General features: G+C 42.7%; 2 protein-coding genes across 5 annotated transcripts in view; one reads left to right on the top strand and one right to left on the bottom strand.

The window, feature by feature from the left end:
• Positions 1 to 1,261: 1,261 nt before the first annotated feature.
• tm6sf2a (transmembrane 6 superfamily member 2a) lies at positions 1,262 to 16,020 on the top strand. Its single transcript, XM_036986392.2, has 10 exons — positions 1,262 to 1,571; positions 1,879 to 2,000; positions 2,335 to 2,432; positions 2,587 to 2,690; positions 2,785 to 2,867; positions 2,989 to 3,113; positions 4,120 to 4,221; positions 14,334 to 14,426; positions 14,693 to 14,812; positions 15,001 to 16,020. The coding sequence occupies exons 1-10, from the start codon at positions 1,486 to 1,488 to the stop codon at positions 15,208 to 15,210; spliced, it is 1,143 nt and encodes a 380-aa protein (XP_036842287.1). The 5' UTR covers positions 1,262 to 1,485; the 3' UTR covers positions 15,211 to 16,020.
• A 4,013-nt stretch (positions 16,021 to 20,033) lies between these two features.
• Positions 20,034 to 21,661, bottom strand: part of ncana (neurocan a) — a 127,679-nt gene continuing 126,051 nt past the window's right edge. For all 4 annotated transcript variants that reach the window (XM_036986389.2, XM_090182753.1, XM_090182751.1 and 1 more), the window contains exon 20: positions 20,034 to 21,436. In XM_036986389.2, the coding sequence (XP_036842284.2) occupies positions 21,312 to 21,436 (125 nt within the window). In that variant the 3' untranslated portion in view covers positions 20,034 to 21,311. The remainder of the gene's footprint in view (positions 21,437 to 21,661) is intronic.

The following is a 21,661-nucleotide window of genomic DNA, read 5'->3' as shown; positions in this document are numbered from 1 at the left end:
ATGTTCAATTTCATAAAATGTACATATTTTGACATTGTACTCGGCTCTTATGCCAACATAGTTATTGTTTTTAAACATGTGTATGCCTACTATTGCTACTCCACTCATTGATAGCAAGTTCTCCAGTTATATCTTTGTAGCTCCAGTGAAATTATTTCTTACAGTTTGTGCATTTATTTAGAGTATTTTTTGCTGCTTCTCGGCGTTCCGCTCGTGCATATACAAGCTCTCCTACAAGGAGCGCGGGCAGTGGAAACATGTACTTACAACAAACAAACAAAGTAATCAAATAATATTGTATTTGTCACATGCGCCGAATACAACGGTTGTAGACCTGACAGTGAAATGTTTACATACAAGCTATTTCCAAACGATGCAGAGTTAAATATGAAAAACACAAAATAAAAACATGTGAGAAATAAAACACACAAGAATGAATCTATTTTCAATGAATCGAGAAGTGTGCACCCCTTTTCCCGCCGGTTCTGTCATTTTGGGAACGTAGTATTTAATGAGATTTGTCGTATTTCAGATGGTATACGTGTTTGATTGAGAAACGCCTATGAATATTATGTGGCGTTATCTACACGTGTGTTTAGCCTTCAGCTCCTTTAAACAGGTCATGGGGTATAGGTATCAAGATACAGAACCCGCTAGGAGAAGGGGTGTAGGCTTCTTGATGCTCAAGGTATTTCATTAGGCCAAATGTTGATTTTGGATTGAGTTCAGTTTTTTATTTACACTGAACAAAAATATAAACGCAACATGTAAAGTGTTGGTCCCATGTTTCATGAACTGAAACAAAATATCCCAGAAATTGTGCATATGCACAAAATGTTTATTTCTCTCAAGAATTAAATTTTCTGTGTGTATGGAACATTTCTTGTATCTTTTATTTCAGTTGTGGTGTTTATATTTTTGTCTAGTATATTTAGAGAAATACCTTTTAGTTCATTGTTTCGACTACATTGTTATTGACCTCTACCACAGTTACCATCACCTTTACTTTGAGAATAAAACGACATCTTTTTGCCACATACCACAAGGTGGCAATAATGGCATGTAGGCCTAGGTTCCAGTAATACATTCTTTGTCGATAGTTCCAAATGTCAAAGCCTTGACAGAAAAATATATATACGTTTGACAACTATTTAAAACTGGAATGTAATTAATTTACGCATGAATGTGTTTTATGCAAAATGCACTCTGTTTATAGGTTTATAGGCTATATAGACTAGGATACTCTGAGAATAATGCAATCATAAAGCTTGTGAACTTTGAACCAAAGCAGTGAACAGCTGATGTCGAGGGTCAATGAAAGCTTTGTAAAAAGAGTGATCACAATCACCATTCAGGAGACAAGGTGTGGACAGCAGCAGTAATCCTCCACTGAAACTCGGGATATATAGTTTTCCTGTTCCTTTTCAGCACACTGTTCAGATTATTCCCCTTGGCTGAGGTGTTATATGAATCAACGGTACAAAGATGCAGCTGCCTGTGGACATATGTGTTCTCCTTTTGTCTCTTGTGGCTCCCGCGGTTCTCTACGCTATGAACAATGTCACAAAACAGTAAGTTGGGTTCATCTCACATTTTATTCTGTGTAATGTAATCATGACACACTTTTACCATGATACACAACACCTTTTTTCCCCCATACTTTTTAGTCCAATGTCTTTCCTAGGCTATACCTTCATAGACGGCAGCTACAGTTACGTCATCATTCTTCAGTGGCTTAGTCATTCATTCGTTCAGTCATTCATTCAGATCGGTGATACCTTTGAGGAGAGGAAAAAAAGGCCCCAGAGTTTTTCCCTATGTAGTTTCATAAGGTGTGTGAGTTTGTATTACTGATACATGTGTCTCTCTCCTCCACAGGCCTGTAATGGTGTTGACACTAGGAGCTGCCGTACTGTACATTATACCCTACATCATGTCTTTCCTCATCCTCCATCTTCTCGCATTGCAACACTGGGAAAACATTGACCCCTTGTTTTATGGTATGTAGTAGTCAGAGACCGTAAAGGTGGTAGTAGTATGTGAGCACGCACACGCCTCTCATTATAAAGGGGTGTTGAAGATAATTGAAAAGAATGCGTGAGTGAAACTGGATGAGAAAGGTCTCTCTGTCTCTCTCTCGTCTCTCTCTCTCTCTCTCTCTCTCTCTCTCTCTCTCTCTCTCTCTCTCTCTCTCTCGTCTCTCTCGCTCTCTGTCTCTCTCTCGTCTCTCTCTCTCTCTCTCTCTGTCTCTCTCTCTCTCTCTCTCTCTCGTCTCTCTCTCTCTCTCTCTCTCTCTCTCTCTCTCTCTCTCGTCTCTCTCTCTCTCTCTTTTAGTGTTGGCTGTGTTTTCCTTCACATGTCTGGTGGGCCTGACCAATGCTTTGGAACAGGATGGCTACATCTCTGGTTACATGGGTTTCTACCTGAAGAAGGTTAGTTTAACTAACTAGTCCTTTCCTTTACCTAATGAATTAGTAATTTGTACTAGATTATTGATTGATATGTGGTTTGGAAAACGCTTTGTAGAAAACAATTTTTTTTGTAAGAAATATATCAGCTATTTAACATGACCTGATGATCTGTCAGGGGGAGCCCCATCTGAGCACAGCCTACGCTGTGATGATGAATTACTGGGAGGGAGTCATTCACTTCCTCCTCTTCCTCATCATCATCCATCGCATGTTCAGGGGGTAAGTGGCACTTCGTTACAGTGATTCTACAGTAGTACCAATAGTGGCAATAAGATTTTTGGTGAGATGGTTAAATCTATTTCCTATTCATAAGGAAGTCCTATCGCAGCCTGGCGCTGTTCTGGGCTGGGTCGTCCATTGCCCACCAGATCGTCTTCATCCCAGGAGTAGTCATCGGTGAGTGTTTCAAAGAAATTGCCATTACTGTTACTCTCTGGTATATTCTAACACGGCCAAATAGTGGCAAACAGGTATATCAGGAACAGACATGTTAATATTGTCATGGCTCTTCACGCAGGTAAATATGGTTCAAACATTCATCCCGCCTTCTGGAGGAATACTCCCTTCCTGTTGCTGCCCATCTGGGGAGCCATCCTGCTCTTCAGTGGAGAGAGAGAGCTGCCAATCATTCCTGCAGACAAGGTGAGATACACAGATGGAACAGCAGTGCAGTAAAGCTAACTTTCGACTGGACTGATATGTTTGTTTCATCCATGAATTGAATATGATCAATTCACTTTAAGAGAATAACTGACCATCATGTTGCAGTCACTAAACCCTCCCACACAAAACACAAATTCATTACTGCAAACCGAAGAAAGCATTGCTCAACGAAAACAAGGACAAATTCAGGTAGGTCCGTCCCCGGTGGCTTCTGTTTGCTTCTGTTTGCTTCCGAGTGACTACAATTGTTGGCTGCTTTTCCTTCACTCTGTGGTCCAACTCATCCAAAACCATCTCAAATGGGTTCAGGTCGGGTGACTGTGGAGGCCAGGTCATCTGATGCAGCATTCCACAGACTCTCCTTCTTGGTTAAATAGCCCTTACACAGCCTGTAGGTGTTCTGGGTCATTGTCCTGTTGAAAAACAAATGATAGTCCCACTAAGTGCAAACCAGATGGAATGGCGTATCACTGCAGAATGCTGATTAAGTGTGCCTTGAATTCTAAATAAATGCCAGAGAGTGTCACCAGCAAAGCACCCCTACACCATCACACCTCCTCCTCCATTCTTCATGGTGGGAACCACACATGCGGAGATCATTCGTTCACCTACTCTGCGTCTCACAAAGACACGGCGGTTGGAACCAAAAATCTCAAATTTGGACTCATCAGACCAAAGGACAGACTTCCACTGGCCTAATATCCATTGCTCGTGTTTCTTGGCCCAAGCAAGTCCCTTTTTCTTATTGGTGTCCTTTAGTAGTGGTTTCTTTTTCTTTGTTCAACACTTTTTTGGATACAACATTATTCCATATGTGTTTCATAGTTTTCATGTCTTCACTATTATTATACAATGTAGAAAATAGTAAAAATAAAGAAAAACCCTTCAATGAGTAGGTGTGTCCAAACGTTTGACTGGTACTGAATCTGAAACGTACAGTAACCCAGTTGGACTGACATAGGTTGTGTTTGTCTGTATTCCTCAGATTGCAGTAGCACAGAAGAGAAGTCTCCTCTACAGGCCTGTTGACCTGATCCTGTCTCTGCTACTGTTGGGAGCCATGGCCTTCTCTGTCTTCAGGGGCGTTGTAAGTAACAGACCAACCACTCACTTCACTATGGGGGGGATTCTGACCCGAGTTGCACACTTTTCTCACCTTCCAATACTTTATGGATTGAACAATTGAATAATATTACAACTGCCAGGATGAATCAAACCACTGTATTTTTGATTCATCACATTGCTATTTACCCGCTATTCATTTGCGGGGGAGCTCAAGTAAAGGAAGACATGGTGTAGGTTTGTCTACATATACTCTGTATTCTGACCTTGGCTTAATTCCCCTCATAATTCCACCACCTTTACGCGCGATGAAACAATGAATAAGGTTGAGCAACTGTCGGTCCTAAGTGGAACAACGTCAACTTTCTTTTTCCGATAGAAATAACACCATTCTCCATGCACCGTAATTTACAAATTGATAAGAGGCTGAGCTGTTGATAAGAGCTAGGTAAATAAGTAAGCCATTTGGATAAGTGGATTGTAAATATAAATGACAATGAGTTTTAGATCTTCTTTACCTGATCGATGGAGACAAATGTGAAACCAGTAATAATGTGGAATGTGAAACCAGAAACCAGTAATATGGCTGCAAACTGAAACATATCAACATATCACCTTTTCCAGTGAAGTTTATGAAACGCTGGCTTTATAACCAGCAGGGATGAAATTTGGAAACCCAAGCTATAAGCTTCTGTAGCCATGCACAAATGACAGTATAGCGGAAAACCTAACGAGTTGATTTAGCATGTCTAGAAAGTTTTCATTTTATGTCTGGACTTTTCACTGTATGAAAAAAATGCATGTATTTTCTTAAATATTAGCCCCTATTGGTAGCCACCGTCAGTTAGATATACCCACATACATTCATATCTGTCTCTTTAGTGTTAGTTTCCTTACATTTATATCTGTCTCTTTAGTGTTTGTTTCCTTACATTTTGCATCATTCCATTACATCGTTAGTTGACCTTTCTTTCCACTGTCGAGTATGTGTGGGAAGCCATAGTGGATCATATTAGGCTAATGTATTCCAAGTTGTGCAATAATTTGGAACAGGTAGCCTATTTGAATCATTAAGGAACACAGACCACAAGTAGCAGTTTAAACCTGGAGCCTGGCACATGGTTCATGACGACAGGACCATTTTCATACAGTTCCATGATTAGTGAGGATTATTAGGGTAGATTTATTGGACTACAGTTCAATCCCTATTGCACACTTTTCTAATCTTCCAATATTTCATGGGATTAAACAATTTAATAATATGACAACTTTCAGGATGAATCAAAGCATTGTATTTTTGATTCAACAATATATTTAGAGCATAAAGGATCACCAAATCATTTAAAAAAAATGATTCATACTTTCCTAACTCCAAAATGTGCCTAAATATTTAGAAATCTACCAGTTGGTGCTGAAACAAAGACGTGTATGTATATATTTAGATGGCTTTCTTTAATGAATCCCTGTATTCTGAACCCATTCTCTCCATGTGTTCTAGTGCCTGTCGCCAAAATTCTAATTGAAGATAAACTATATTTTAAAGGGATGGCTTAATTTTTTAAACTGAAAACACTATTGAATGGAAACATTGATGAGTAAATCTGTTGGCCAGCAAGTGGGAAGGTTTTCAGTGGTTGAATTAAATGTATTCAGTTCAGGCAAAAAATCACATCAAATCAAATCATATTTTATTGGTCACATACACATGGTTAGCAGATGTTAATGTGAGTGTAGCGAAATGCTTGTGCTTCTAGTTCTGACTGTGCAGTAATATCTAACAAGTAATCTAACAATTTCTCAACAACTACCTTATACACACAAGTGTAAAGGAATGAATAAGAATATGTCCATATAAATATAGGGCTGAGCGATGGCCGAACGGCATAGGCAAGATACAGTAGATGGTATAGAGTACAGTACATACATATGAGATGAGTAATGTAGGGTATGTAAACATTATATAAAGTGCCATTGTTAAAAGTGACTAGTGATACATTTATTACATCCAAATATTAATTATTAAAGTGGCTGTATGTTGGCAGCAGACACTCAATGTCAGTGATGGCTGTTTAACAGTCTGATGGTCTTGAGATAGAAGCTGTTTTTCAGTCTCTCGGTCCCAGCTTTGATGCACCTGTACTGACCTCGTCTTCTGGATAGTAGTGGGGTGAACAGGCAGTGGATCGGGTGGTTGTTGTACTTGATGATCTTTTTGGCCTTCCTGTGACATTGGGTGGTGTAGGTGTCCTGGAGGGCAGGTAGTTTGCGCCTGGTGATGCGTTGTGCAGACCTCACTACCCTCTGGAGAGTCTTACGGTTGTGTGTGGAGCAGTTGCCGTACCAGGCAGTGATACAGCCCGACAGGATGCTCTCATTGTGCATCTGTAAAAGTTTGTTGAGTGTTTTTGTTGCGAAATTTCTTCATCCTCCTGAGGTTGGGTATGAGGAACTTAAAACTTTCCATCTTCTCCACTACTGTCCCGTCGATGTGGATAGGGGAGTGCTCCCTCTGCTGTTTCCTGAATTCCACGATCATCTACTTTGTTTTGTTGACGTTGAGTGTGAGGTTATTTTCCTGACACCACACTCCGAGGGCCCTCACCTCCTCCCTGTAGGCCATCTCATCGTTGTTGGTAATCAAGCCTAGCACTGTAGAGTCGTCTGCAAACTTGATGATTGAGTTGGAGACGTGCATGGCCACACAGTCATGGGTGAACAGGGAATACAGGAGAGGGCTGAGAACGAACCTTTGCGAGGCCCCAGTGTTGAGGATCAGTGGGGTGGAGATGTTGTTTCCTACCCTCACCACCTGGGGGCAGAAAGTCCAGGACCCAGTTGCACAGGGCGGGGTCGAGACCCAGGGTCCCGAGCTTAATGACGAGTTTGGAGGGTACTATGGTGTTAAACGCTGAGCTGTAATCGATGAACAGCATTCTTACATAGGTATTTCTCTTGTCCAGATGGGTTAGGGCAGTGTGCAGTGTGCAGTGTGATTGCGATTGCGTCGTCTGTGGACCTATTGGGGCGGTAAGCAAATTGGAGTGGGTCTAGGGTGTCAGGTAGGGTGGAGGTGATATGATCCTTGATTAGTCTCTCAAAGCGCTTCAGGATGACGGAAGTAGTAGTAGTCGTTTAGCTCAGTTACCTTAGCTTTCTTGGGAACAGGAACAATGGTGGCCCTCTTGACTGGGAAAGGGATTGATTGAATATGTCCGTAAACACACCAGCCAGCTTGTCTGCGTATGCTCTGAGGACGCGGCTAGGGATGCCGTCTGTGGCCGGCAGCCTTGCGAGAGTGTTAACTTCTTTGGGACTGGGGGGCAGTATTGAGTAGCTTGGATGAATAAGGTGCCCAGAGTAAACTTCCTGCTACTCAGGCCCAAAAGCTAGAATATGCATATAATTAGTAGATTTGGTTAGAAAACACTCTGAAGTTTCTAAAACTGTTTGAATGATGTCTGTGAATATAACAGAACTCATATGGCAGGCAAAAACCTGAAAAAAATCCAACCAGGAAGTGGGAAATCTGAGGTTTGTAGTTTTTCAAGTGATTGCCTATCCAATATACAGTGTCTATGGGGTCATATTGCACTTCCGTAGGCTTCCACTAGATGTCAACAGTCTTTAGAATGTTGTTTCAGGCTTCTACTATGAAGGGGGAGTGAATAAGAGCTGTTTGAATCAGGGGTCTGGCAGAATGCCATTCGTTTAGTCACGTGCGCGGCCGTGAGAGCGAGCTCCGTTCCCTTTCATTTCTAAAGACAAAGGAATTGCATGGTTGGAATATTATTGAAGATTTATGATAAAAACATCCTAAAGATTGATTATATACTTCGTTTGACATGTTTCTATAAACTGTAATGGAACTGTTTTGACTTTTCGTCTGGACTAAGTGCCTGCGCCTTGTGAATTTGGATTTGTGAACTAAACGCGCAACAAAACAAACATTTATTGTGGAACTGGGATTCCTGGGAGTGCATTCCGATGAAGATCATCAAAGGTAAGTGAATATTTATAACGCTATTTCTGAGTTTTGTGACACCTCTCCTTGGTTGGAAAATGGCTGTATGGTTTTCTGTGGCTAGGCTCTGACCTAACATAATTGCATGGTGTGCTTTTACCGTAAAACGTTTTTGAAATCTGACCCAGCGGTTGCATTAAGGAGAAGTTTATCTTTAATTGTGTGTTTAACACTTGTATCTTTCATCAATGTTTATGATGAGTATGTCTGTAATTTGATGTGGCTCTCTGCCCTTTCACCGGATGTTTCTTTGAGACAATGCATTTCTGAACGTAACGCACCAATTTCAAATGAGGTTTTTGGACATAAAGATGAACTTTATCGAACAAAACACACATTTATTGCCTAGAGTCCTGGGAGTGCCATCCGGTGAAGATCATCAAGGTTAGTGATTAATTTTAACGCTATTTCTGTCCTTTGTGACACCTCTCCTTCTTTGGAAAATGGCTGTATGGTTTTCTGTGGCTAGACGCTGAGCTAACATAATCGCAAGGTGTGCTTTCGCCGTAAAGCCTTTTTGAAATCAGACACCATGGCTGGATTAACAAGGAGTTTATCTTTAAAATTGTGTATAATACTTGTGTGTTTGAGGAATTTTAATTTGAAAGATTTCTGTTGTTTTGAATTTGGCGCCCTGCAATTCCACTGGCTGTTGGCTAGGTGAGACGCTACCGTCCCACATATCCCAGAGAAGTTAACATGTTTAAATGTCTTACTCACGTTGGCTGCATTGAAGAAGAGCCCGCAGGTTTTGGTAGCGGGTTGTGTCAGTGGCACTGTATTGTCCTCGCAAGAAAATAAGTTGTTTAATTTGTCTGGGAGCAAGACGTTGGTGTCCGCGACGGGGCTGTTTTTCTTTTCGCAATCCGTGATTGACTGTAGACCCTGCCACATATGTCTCGTGTCTGAGCCTTTGAATTGCGACTCTACTTTGTCTCTATACTGACACTTAGCTTGTTTGATTGTCTTGCGGAGGGAATAGCTACACTGTTTGTATTCGGATGGCACTGTAACAGCGCTGTGATAGACTGCATCCAATTTGTTGAGTAGAGTGTTGGAGGCTATTTTGTAAATGACATCGCCGATGTCAAGGATCGGTAGGATAGTCAGTTTTACGAGGGCATGTTTGGCAGCATGAGTGAAGGATGCTTTGTTGCGATATAGGAAGCCAATTCTAGATTTAATTTTGGATTTGAGATGCTTAATGTGAGTCTGGAAGGAGAGTTTACAGTCTAACCAGAAACCTAGGTATTTGTAGTTGTCCACATATTCTAAGTCAGAACCGTCCCGAGTAGTGATGCTGGGCGGGCTGGCAGGTGTGGGCAACGATCGGTTGAAGAGCATGCATTTAGTTTTCCTTGCATTTAAGAGCAGTTGGAGGCCACGGAAGGAGAGTTGTATGGCATTGAAGCTCGACTGAAGGTTAGTTAACACAGTCTCCAAAGAGGGGCCAGAAGTATACAGAAGGGTGTTGTCTGCGTAGAGGGGGATCAGAGAATCACCAGTAGCAAGAGCGACATCATTGATGTATACAGAGAAGAGAGTTGGCCTGAGGTTGAACACTGTGGCACCCCCATAAAGACTGCCAGAGGTCCGTACAACAGGGCCTCCGATTTGATACACTGAACTCTGTCTGAGAAGTAGTTGGTGAACCAGGCGAGGCAATTATTTGAGAAACCAAGACTGTTGAGTCTGCCGATAAGAATGTGGTAATTGACGGAGTCGAAAGCCTTGGCCAGGTCGATGAATACTGCTGCACAGTATTGTGTCTAATCGATGGCTGTTATGATATCATTTAGGACCTTGAGCGTGGCTGAGGCGCACCCATGACCAGCTCTGAAACCAGATTGTATAGAAAAAGTACGGTGGGGTTCGAAATGGACGGTGATCTGTTTGTTAACTTGGCTTTTGAAGACGTTAGGAAGGCAGGGTAGGATAGATATAGGTCTTTAGCAGGTGGGTCTAGGGTGTCTCCCCCTTTGAAGAGGGGGATGACCGCGGCAGCTTTCCAATCTTTGGGGATCTCAGACGATACGAAAGAGAGATTGAACAGGCTAGTAATAGGGGTTGCAACAATTTTGGTGGATAATCTTAGAAAGAGAGGGTCTAGATTGTCTAGCCCGGCTTATTTGTAGGGATCCAGATTTTGCAGCTCTTTCAGAACATCAGCTATCTGGATTTGGGTGAAGGAGAAATTGGGGCGTCTCAGGCAAGTTACTATGGAGGTTGCAGGTCTGTTGACTTGGGTAGGGGTAGCTAGGTGGAAAGCATGGCCAGCTGTAGAAAAATGCTTTTTGAAATTCTCAATTGTCGCAGATTTATCAGTGGTGACATTGTATCCTAGCCTCAGTGCAGTGGGCAGCTGGGAGGAGGTGCTCTTATTCTCCATGGACTTTACAGTGTCCCAGAACTTTTTGGAGTTTGTGCTACAGGATGCAAATTTCTGTTTGAAAAAGCTAGCCTTTGCTTTCCTAACTTCCTTTGTACTGTATATTGGTTCCTAACTTCCCTGAAAAGTTGCATATCGCAGGGGCTATTCGAAGCTAATGTAGTACGCCACAGGATGTTTTTGTGCTGGTCAAGGGCAGTCAGGTCTGGAGTGAACCAAGGGTTATATCAGTTCCTGGTTCAACATTTCTTGAATGGGGCATGCTTATGGTGAGGAAAGCACTTTTAAAGAATAACCAGGCATCCTCTACTGACGGAATGAGGTCAATGTCATTCCAGGATACCCGGGCCAGGTCAATTAGAAAGGCCTGCACGCTGAAGTGTTTTAGGGAGCTTTTGACAGTGATGAGTGGTGGTCAATTGACAGCAGACCCATTATGGATGCAGGCAATGAGGCAGTGATAGCTGAGGACATGGTTGACGACAGCAGAGGTGTATCTGGAGAGCAGTTGGTTAGGATGATATATATGAGGGTGCTTGTGTTCACAGATTTGAGGTTGTACCTGGTGGGTTCATTGATAATTTGAGTGAGGTTGAGGGCATCAAGCTTAGATTGTAGGACGGCTGGTGTGGTAAGCATGTCCCAGTTTAGGTCACCTAACAGCACGAGCTCTGAAGAAAGATCGGGGGCAATCAATTCACATATGGTGTCCAGGGCACAGCTGGGGGCAGAAAGTGGTCTATAGCAAGATCCAACGGTGAGAGACTTGTTTCTGGGAAGGTGGATTTTTAAAAGTAGGAGCTCAAATTGTTTGGGCACAGACCTGGATATGAAGACAGAACTCTGCAGGCTATCTCTGCCGTAGATTGCAACTCCGCCCCCTTTGGCAGTTCTATCTTGTCGGAAAATGTTATAGTTAGTGATGAACATTTCAGGGTTTTTGGTGGTCTTCCTAAGCAATGATTCAGACACGGCTAGGACATCCGGGTTGGCAGAGTGTGCTAAGGCAGTGAATAAAACAAACTTAGGGAGGAGGCTTCTAATGTTAACATGCATGAAACCAAGGCTTTTACGGTTACAGAATTCAACAAATGAGAGCGCCTGGGGAATGGGAGTGGAGCTAGGCACTGCAGGGCCTGGATTAACCCCCACATCACCAGAGGAACAGAGGAGGAGTAGGATAAGGGTACAGCTAAAGGCTATAACAACTGGCCGTCTAGTACGTTCAGAACAGAGAGTAAAAGAAGCAGGTTTCTAGGCACAGTAGAATAGATTCAAGGCATAATGTACAGACAAATGTATGGTAGGATGTGAATATAGTGGAGGTAAACATATGCACTGAGTGACGATGAGAGAGATAATGTCCCTAGAAACATAATTTAAACCAGGTGAGGTTACCGCATGTGTGGGGGTTGGAACTAAAGGGTTAACTAAGGCATATTGAGCAGGGCTAGAGGCTCTACAGTGAAATAAGGAAATAATTACTAACCAAGACAGCAATGGACAAGGCATATTGACATTTGAGGGAGGCATGCGTAGCCGAGTGATCATAGGGGTCCAGTGAGTGGCTCAGGCCGTAAACTCTTAGATTCAGGCAGCTAGCGGGCCGGGGCTAGCAAGGTAACAGAAGGGTCTTAGAGGGATGTCGCGTCGGAAGAAAGTCTGTTGTAGCCCCCTCGTGCTGTTACGTCTGCAGACCAGTCGTCGTGGATCAGCAGGGCTCCGTGTGGTTAAAGGATCCAAGCCAATTGGCAGAATAGGTCAAGTGGCCAAATTTGTCCGATGGACCTCTTACGCTAACAGTCCGATATGCTCTAGACAGCTAGCAGGCCGCGGCTAGCAGGCTAGCAGATGGGCATTCAGGGGATGTCGCGAGTTGATAAACCCCCTCAGGCGAATTACATTGGTAGTCCAGGCGTGATGGTTCGGCGGGGGTTCAGGCCGATTGGCAAAATAGGTATTGTAGCCCAAGGAGTAGCTGATGGACCTATTTGGTTAGCCGGGAGATGGGCCTAGCAAAGCTAGCTCCAGGCTAATTTGTTCTTGTTTTGGGACAGAGACATTTGCCAGGAGTGGCCACTCGGATAGCAGCTAGCTGCGATGATCCAGGTGAAAAGGTTCAGAGCTTGCAGTAGGAATCCGGAGATATGGAGAAAAATAAGTCAGATTTTCTCTGGTTTGAGTTGCACTTTGCAGACTGGCGAGAGTTGTCCGGGCTAATGGTAGCTGATGACCGCTAGCAGTGGCTAGCTGGTTACTAGCTAGTAGCTAGTTAGCTGGCTAGCTTCTGTTGGGGTTCCGGTTCAGAAGTAAAGAAATAGCAGATCCATACCACATTGGGTGAGGTGGATTGCAGGAGAGTATGTTGATGTTGAGGTTAAGAAAAATATATATTTTAAATATATGCGAAGAAAAAAGATATAAAAATATGTATACATGGGACACGACAAGACAAGGACAAAAAGATGTCTGACTGCTACGCCGTCTTGGAGATTTGCCGAAAGGAGGGAGAGGGAGAGCTTTGAATGCGTCGCGGAAGTTAGAGTAGCAATCATCCAGAACGTTGCCAGCCCGGGTCGGGCATTCGATATGCTGATAAAATTTAGGGAGCCTTGTTTTCAGATTAGCTTCGTTAAAATCCCCAGCTACAATAAATGCAGCCTCAGGATATATGCTTTCCAGTTTGCATAGAGTCCAAGGAAGTTCTTTCAGGGCGGTTGAGGTGTCTGCATGGGGGGTGGGGGGGTATACACGGCTGTGAAGAGAATTCTATTGAAGAGAATGGTAAATATTGCGGTCGGCATTGGATTGTAAGGAATTCTAGGTCAGGTGAACAAAAGGACTTGAGTTCCAGTATGTTGTTATTATCACACCACGACTCGTTAATCATAAGGCATACACCCCCGCCCTTCTTCTTACCAGAGAGATGTTTGTTTCTGTCGGCGCGATGCGTGAAGAAACCTGGTGGATGTACCGACTCTGATAACATCTCCCGAGTGAGCCATGTTTCAGTGAAACAGAGAATGATACAATCTCTGATGTCTCTCTGGAAGGCAACCCTTACACGAATTACCTTGTTGTCAAGAGACTGGACATTGGCGAGTAGTATACTCGGGAGCGGTGAGTGATGTGCCCGTCTAGGGAGCCTGACCAGAAGACCGCTCCATCTGCCCCTTCTGCGACGCTGTTGTTTTGGGTCGCCTACTGGGATCCTATCCATTGTCCTGGGTGGTGGTACAAACAGAGGATCAACTTAGGGAAAGTTGTATTCCTGGTAGTAATGTTGGTAAGTTGACGTTGCTCTTATATCCAACAGTTCTTCCCGGCTGTATGTAATAAGACTTAAAGATTTCCTGGGGTAACAACGTAAGTATTAATACATAAAAAAACTAAATACTGCATAGTTTCCTAAGAACAAGAAGTGAGGAGACCATCTCTGTCAGCGCCATCTTCCTAACGGGAACCATGTCTGCAAAGCCTGTTAGGTACCAGCATAAGGTAAGTCTGAATAGCAATTACTGAGAAGTGCGAAGGCGTGCGTAGGAAAGGCGTACATTTCCTAAGTCTGAATTGTAGGGTTCATGTAGCCAGTGTGTTTCTTCTTTAGCCAACAAAATTGTACATCATTGATTGATTGATTGATTCATGTGTTCATTCATTGATCCATCCATCCATTCATCCATCTATCCATCCATCCATTCATTCACTCTCCCTCTCTCTCCCTCAGGTGGCCCTTGACTGTCCTCTGGATACCTGCTTCACCTATATCTACCAGTATGAGCCTTACCTCAAGGATCCTGTGGTCTTCCCTAGGATCACGGTGAGTTGAGCCTTACCTCAAGGACCCCGTGGTCTTCCCTTGGATCACGGTGAGTTGAGCCTTACCTCAAGGACCCCGTGGTCTTCCCTAGGATCATGGTGAGTTGTAGAAAATAGAATGAGTAAAACACACATAGATCTTCATTCCATTGTCCGTTATGGCATGCTATCCATATTTGTTCCTGTTCCATGCTGCTTGATAGTGTAGTTGCCATTGCGTCCGTCTTGATGTCGAACGACACGTGTCTTGTTATTTGATTGCTCTAGATGCTGGTGTATTTGTTCTATGCGTTGCCTCTGCTGGCTGCATTCATATATGGGCTGAGGAACCCTGGTTGTACCTGGATGCTGGACTGGGCCATCTTCTTTGCGGGGGCCATAGCCCAGGTAATAATATTGGTCGCTTCAATTTGCAGTTCACACGCAGTGTGATGTACCAGGGATTTGACAAAGCAGCTGTGATACAAATTAGATTTTTTTTTTTTTTTACACCATTGTTGTGTTTCTATTCTGTTCCTATTATTCGTCTTCCATTGACGCCTCATCACACCCATCCGTCTCCTCCCCTTCCTCAGACCCAGTGGTGCCATATCGGGGGATCACTCCACTCCCGAACCCCCTTCACATACCGGGTCCCAACAGACAAATGGTCGACAGTTATGATTCTAAACGGGCTGTATGTAGCTCTACCGATCCTCCTAGCCATCCGATGCCGCCTCAGCCCCACTTTCTTCATGCCTACTGTACCTGAGGGACAGACCAGCCCGGAGAAGAAGGACAACTAAACCCATAACACTACAATTCCCACTGAGCATGGACTCTGTGAGCGAATGGTCTAGAATGCTACTGTAAGATCAAGAACTACTGTACCCACGATCCTAAAGAACCCAAACGTTTTGGTGTGGCTGGCATACCATGCTTCTGGAAATGTGACCCTCCAGATTTACAAAACAATGTTATATTAATCTAGAACACATCAAGCAAATTAACTTCAATTTCATACATTATCCACTCCTTCTGTTGGTTGTAGCCTTTTGGAGTAAAGTTCAGGCCCATGTCTACAACAGCGGAATACAGTACAGTGCATTAAACAGCCAAAACCAAGCCCTGCTACAAGCCATCTATTCTGCAGTAGCACTCCCTATATGGACTATTGGATCGAGATAAAGCCTGTTTGTGGACATGGCTTTATCTATGTAGCTAGTGAGTCAGTGAGACAGTCTCAGGTGGTATAGTATAGTAGGGCCTACAAGGCCTATAAACCTGGACTCTGATCACTGACACTGATACAGCAGGACAGCATTGCCTCATAGAGTTATCACAGAGGAACTGTGAAACTATGGACCATGTTGAGGACTCTTTTTTTTTTGCTGAACAACTGTGTTGTAGTGCTGCTGATAAGACCAGATAACAAGGCATGTTTCACAAGATGTGGTTGGTGTTGGAGAGACCACTATAGGAAGTCATGGGTTGAGGGGACAAATGTTTAGTTAGTATTTATGAAACAAATGATGGCTATTTTTGGAGGGGTTGGGCCAGAATTACTTCAATAAATGTTTGTTACGTGAATATATTAAAATATGTGAACAACTACACTATTCTGTTTCTTTGAGTAGTTGTACTCTGGTCCTGGGTTGGTGTGTATCCTGATGTGTCGATATCTCCATTCTTGTGAAATACTCTGTTTACCTTTTTCATGCAAGTCTGCCTGACTATTGAGGCAACAGGGCAGAGATTCATCAGATACTGAAAGTGGTGGGATGCTCAGTCTTTCACTGGAACATTGTTTTTATCAAACCACTGATGCTGGGGCAGATTTTTCCACCACCTAACGGATAAACTTTGGACTGGGGGAAATCCTAGGTCTGTGGTTTGAGGCAACTTCTGTCTGGAGTGTTGTTTTCTCACAATCATTGGTCTTTTCCAGTTCAAAACTGTCACTGAGTTGGATGTGTTGCTCGAAGACCTCTGAGCTTCCATCTCTGGTTGATGATGTCATTGGATACTGTCTATAGTCAGTGACAGTGCACATGTGGCCTAGTAAACTTTGCCCTGCCTGGCAGGTGGCCTCTGCTGTCATGAGTTGATAAGAAGTGAACACCAGCTAGACAGTATTGTCATACAAAATCAAACTGTTGACAACATACAGTGTGGCAAAAAAGTATTTAGTCAGCCACCAATTGTGCAAGTTCTCCCACTTAAAAAGATGAGAGAGGCCTGTAATTTTCCTCATAGGTACACTTCAACTATGGCAGACAAAAATAGAAAAGAAAATCCAGAAAATTACATTGTAGGATTTTTAATTAATTTATTTGCAAATTATGGTGGAAAATAAGTATTTGGTCAGTAACAAAAGTTTATCTCAATACTTTGTTATATACCCTTTGTTGGCAATGACAGAGGTCAAACGTTTTCTGTAAGTCTTCACAAGGTTTTCACACACTGTTGCTGGTATTTTGGCCCATTCCTCCATGCAGATCTCCTCTAGAGCAGTGATGTTTTGGGGCTGTTGCTGGGAAACACAGACTTTCAACTCCCTCCAAAGATTTTCTATGGGGTTGAGATCTGGAGACTGGCTAGGCCACTCCAGGACCTAGAAATGCTTCTTACGAAGCCATTCCTTCGTTGCCCGGGCGGTGTGTTTGGGATCCTTGTCATGCTGAAAGACCCAGCCATGTTTCATCTTCAATGCCCTTGCTGATGGAAGGAGGTTTTCACTCAAAATCTCACGATACATGGCCCCATTCATTCAATCCTTTACACGGATCAGTCGTCCTGGTCCCTTTGCAGAAAACAGCCCCAAAGCATGATGTTTCCACCCCCATGCTTCACAGTAGGTATGGCGTTCTTTGGATGCAACTCAGCATTCTTTGTCCTCAAAACACGACGAGTTGAGTTTTTACCAAAAAGTTATATTTTTGTTTCATCTGATCATATGACATTCTCCCAATCTTCTTCTGGATCATCCAAATGCTCTCTAGCAAACTTCAGACGGGACTGGACAAGTACTGGCTTAAGCAGGGGGACACGTCTGGCACTGCAGGATTTGAGTCCCTGGCGGCGTAGTGTGTTACTGATGGTAGACTTTGTTACTTTGGTCCCAGCTCTCTGCAGGTCATTCACTAGGTCCCCCCGTGTGGTTCTGGGATTTTTGCTCACCGCTTGTGATCATTTTGACCCCACGGGGTGAGATCTTGCGTGGAGCCCCAGATCGAGGGAAATTATCAGTGGTTTTGTATGTCTTCCATTTCCTAATAATTGCTCCCACAGTTGATTTCTTCAAACCAAGCTGCTTACCTACTGCAGATTCAGTCTTCCCAGCCTGGTGCAGGTCTACAATTTTGTTTCTGGTGTCCTTTGACAACTCTTTGGTCTTGGCCATAGTGGAGTTTGGAGTGTGACTGTTTGAGGTTGTGTCTTTTATACTGATAACAAGTTCAAACAGGTGCCATTAATACAGGTAACAAGTGGAGGACAGAGGAGCTTCTTAAAGAAGAAGTTACAGGTCTGTGAGAGCCAGAAATATTGCTTGTTATTAGGTGACCAAATACTTATTTTCCACCATAATTTGCAAATAAATTCATAAAAAATCCTACAATGTGATTTTCTGGATTTTTTTTCTCATTTTGTCTGTCATAGTTGAAGTGTACCTATGATGAAAATCATAGGCCTCTCTCATCTTTTTAAGTGGGAGAACATGCACAATTGGTGGCTGACTAAATACTTTTTTGCCCCACTGTACATGATTTCAGACTTCTGTTTTGAACTAAGTTTGAGGTCTGGAAAGTAAAAGCCCAGCATGCTCTCTCTTCCCACATGTTCAGCTCTGGTTTTAATGTACAGTGCCTTGCGAAAGTATTCGCCCCCCTTGAACTTTGCGACCTTTTGCCACATTTCAGGCTTCAAACATAAAGATATAAAACTGTATTTTTTGTGAAGAATCAACAACAAGTGGGACACAATCATGAAGTGGAACGACATTTATTGGATATTTCAAACTTTTTTAACAAATCAAAAACTGAAAAATTGGGCGTGCAAAATTATTCAGCCCCTTTACTTTCAGTGCAGCAAACTCTCTCCAGAAGTTCAGTGAGGATCTCTGAATGATCCAATGTTGACCTAAATGACTAATGATGATAAATACAATCCACCTGTGTGTAATCAAGTCTCCGTAAAAATGCACCTGCACTGTGATAGTCTCAGAGGTCTGTTAAAAGCGCAGAGAGCATCATGAAGAACAAGGAACACACCAGGCAGGTCCGAGATACTGTTGTGAAGAAGTTTAAAGCCGGATTTGGATACAAAAAGATTTCCCAAGCTTTAAACATCCCAAGGAGCACTGTGCAAGCGATAATATTGAAATGGAAGGAGTATCAGACCACTGCAAATCTACCAAGACCTGGCCGTCTCTCTAAACTTTCAGCTCATACAAGGAGAAGACTGATCAGAGATGCAGCCAAGAGGCCCATGATCACTCTGGATGAACTGCAGAGATCTACAGCTGAGGTGGGAGACTCTGTCCATAGGACAACAATCAGTCGTATATTGCACAAATCTGGCCTTTATGGAAGAGTGGCAAGAAGAAAGCCATTTCTTAAAGATATCCATAAAAAGTGTTGTTTAAAGTTTGCCACAAGCCACCTGGGAGACACACCAAACATGTGGAAGAAGGTGCTCTGGTCAGATGAAACCAAAATTGAACTTATTAACTTGAAGTATTAACTTAAGGGGGCTGAATAATTTTGCAAGCCCAATTTTTCAGTTTTTGGTTTGTTAAAAAAGTTTGAAATATCCAATAAATGTCGTTCCACTTCATGATTGTGTCCCACTTGTTGTTGATTCTTCACAAAAAAATAAAGTTTTATATCTTTATGTTTGAAGCCTGAAATGTGGCAAAAGGTCGCAAAGTTCAAGGGGGCCGAATACTTTCGCAAGGCACTGTATATGGTTCACCTGTACGGCAATCACTGTCACTTGATTTCAACAGAGTCAAGCAACTTTTCCAACCAGAGTTTAAATAAATATTGCCTTCTTTTTACTCTCAAAACCTCTCTCTGCTCCACAGTTTTTATCCCAGTGAATCACAGTGACAGAGAGGGGGGTCAGGTCTCAGAGCCAACTGAGCCAAGAGGCGACAACCCAAAGTGAGATTAAACTAGCAGTGGTCGTCTAGCAGTGGTGGTATTGGACCAATGGACCAATTCCTTTAGATTAACTTTCTTTTATTGGGTTGATTCTTTTAGATGTATATTTTCCTCTATAGGGTCCATTCTTACATGTATTTTCCCTCCACAATCCATTCAAAACAGAGACCAAAGAGAGGAGAAAATGTCCTGTTTGTTCCCGACAGAATGAAAACTATTGGCCAGAATGGACTTTCTCTGGGCGGAGAATGAAGTGAGGTGAACAACAGAGCTGGTAAATTAGTAGAAGATGTTAAAATGCTTTGTTTTGTTCCTGGATGCTGGTTTAGAAGGCATGGGTTAGCTACAAGCTGCTGTCAGTCTTCCGTGTCTGAGGTACAGCGATGTGGTAGAAACGTACAAAGAAATATAAATATTAGAGCTAGAGCCCAGCTTCAATCACAAAACTGACCAGACACACTGTCGTCGTTCATTTGTTTGTTTTTTTAGCTTTATTAAGAATGGAACACAACAGCTGGACAGGACATCATAACAACACCAAAAAAGGGGTGACGACCAATCAAGGACCAGATTCATGGCATCCTACCCATCACATATTGGAGCCGTGCAAAGACTGGGTCTATTGACGATCGAGTAGATATCTTGGGAATGTTTTGTCTCAGTCCGTAGTACTTCAATCTATCCTATTTTATTCCATTTAGATCGATGGGGCTGTTTTAGAATATTAGTTGAGATGCCGATGGGAAACACATGGTTGGACAAGGGTCAGGTATCAATCAGGTGTCAGTCAATAACAAACAGACAAAAACCACAGTATTTACAGTACAGTACAGGCAATCAAAGGGTTAACTTGTTTTTTGGTTAACACATTTTGATTGTAAGAGAATGGTACATTAAAGAAAACAGGTATTACATTGCCTTGTTGGATTATGTAAACAAAAAAAAATCAACATATATTAACTAGTCCATAATAAATAGTGACGTTGAAAGTTAGCAAATATTAAAAAATGGCACATAAGTTGAATAATAAAACAGCCCTACTATTCAGGAGCCCTAACGGAACATAACAAGTACAGGATACAGACAAAAGCTCTGGGTTAATTGGGACTGAAAGCTAACTAGCTAATTTATTAATTAAATCTGTGCTTTATAAACAGAACACAAACATTAGGATGTTCTGAGATGTAGAACAAGCTTCAAACTTATAAAAACACTCGCATAGGATACACACTTTCTCTCACACACATATACACGCACGCATTAACAGACACACACACACACACACACACACACACACACACACACACACTGTATTTATCACATCACTGTATTTATGTTTCGACAGTGAGAATAGGTTATTCATAGACATGCCAAGGATTTGCTGTTTCTAAGTTACAGTATTAGCGACCGTGTTAGCGAGAGAGAGACTATTACTGTTGTAAGTAATGGACATGGGTTAAACAAAATCAACTAAAAAAAGGACAAATCCAAACATGAGATATGGGTGCGTAACACAGAACCTTTTTTGCACTGATGTCAATCGGTCATTTGCATGAAAGTTAAAGTTTTGCACACATACAGTATCTCAAGTGAGATTTCAATCCAAAGAGAGAGACTGAAATAGGTCAGGAAAAGAGAACGTTCAGATGTCAACTACTGTCCATTGTGAGGGGTTGATCCCCTCAGCCCCAGGATAGGTCAGCGGTCAGGCGCAGAGCATTGTGGGAGGTGTAGTATTTGGTTCAGTATTGGCTGTGTGTGTCCTCTCCCCTCTCCATGTGTGCCTCTCCTCCGTATCTCCTGTGGTTCCTACGCTCCCGGCGCTGGCCGTGGCGGTGGTTGCGGCGGTACCGGTGGGATCGCCGAGCTGAGGGAGGGGAAGACTCAAAATTGGTGCAGTAACAACATTTACCAATCTCTGTTTATTTGGTGCAGTGACAACATTTACCATTCTGTTTCTTATTCAGCCCATACTAGAAGGAATACACAAATGTTTATACAGAAAAGCCTACCTGGGTGAATAAAGGTTTGTTATCCGAAGAAAGGTTGCATAAGACACGTTTAAAAAAAATAAATCTGCTGTTTGTCACTC

Source organism: Oncorhynchus mykiss, chromosome 8 (assembly GCF_057628025.1).
Source record: "Oncorhynchus mykiss isolate SJ-2025 chromosome 8, ASM5762802v1, whole genome shotgun sequence".
Taxonomy (NCBI): Eukaryota; Metazoa; Chordata; class Actinopteri; order Salmoniformes; family Salmonidae; genus Oncorhynchus; species Oncorhynchus mykiss.
Note: the sequence above shows the minus strand (reverse complement) of the source record. Positions and strands in the feature narration are given on the sequence as shown.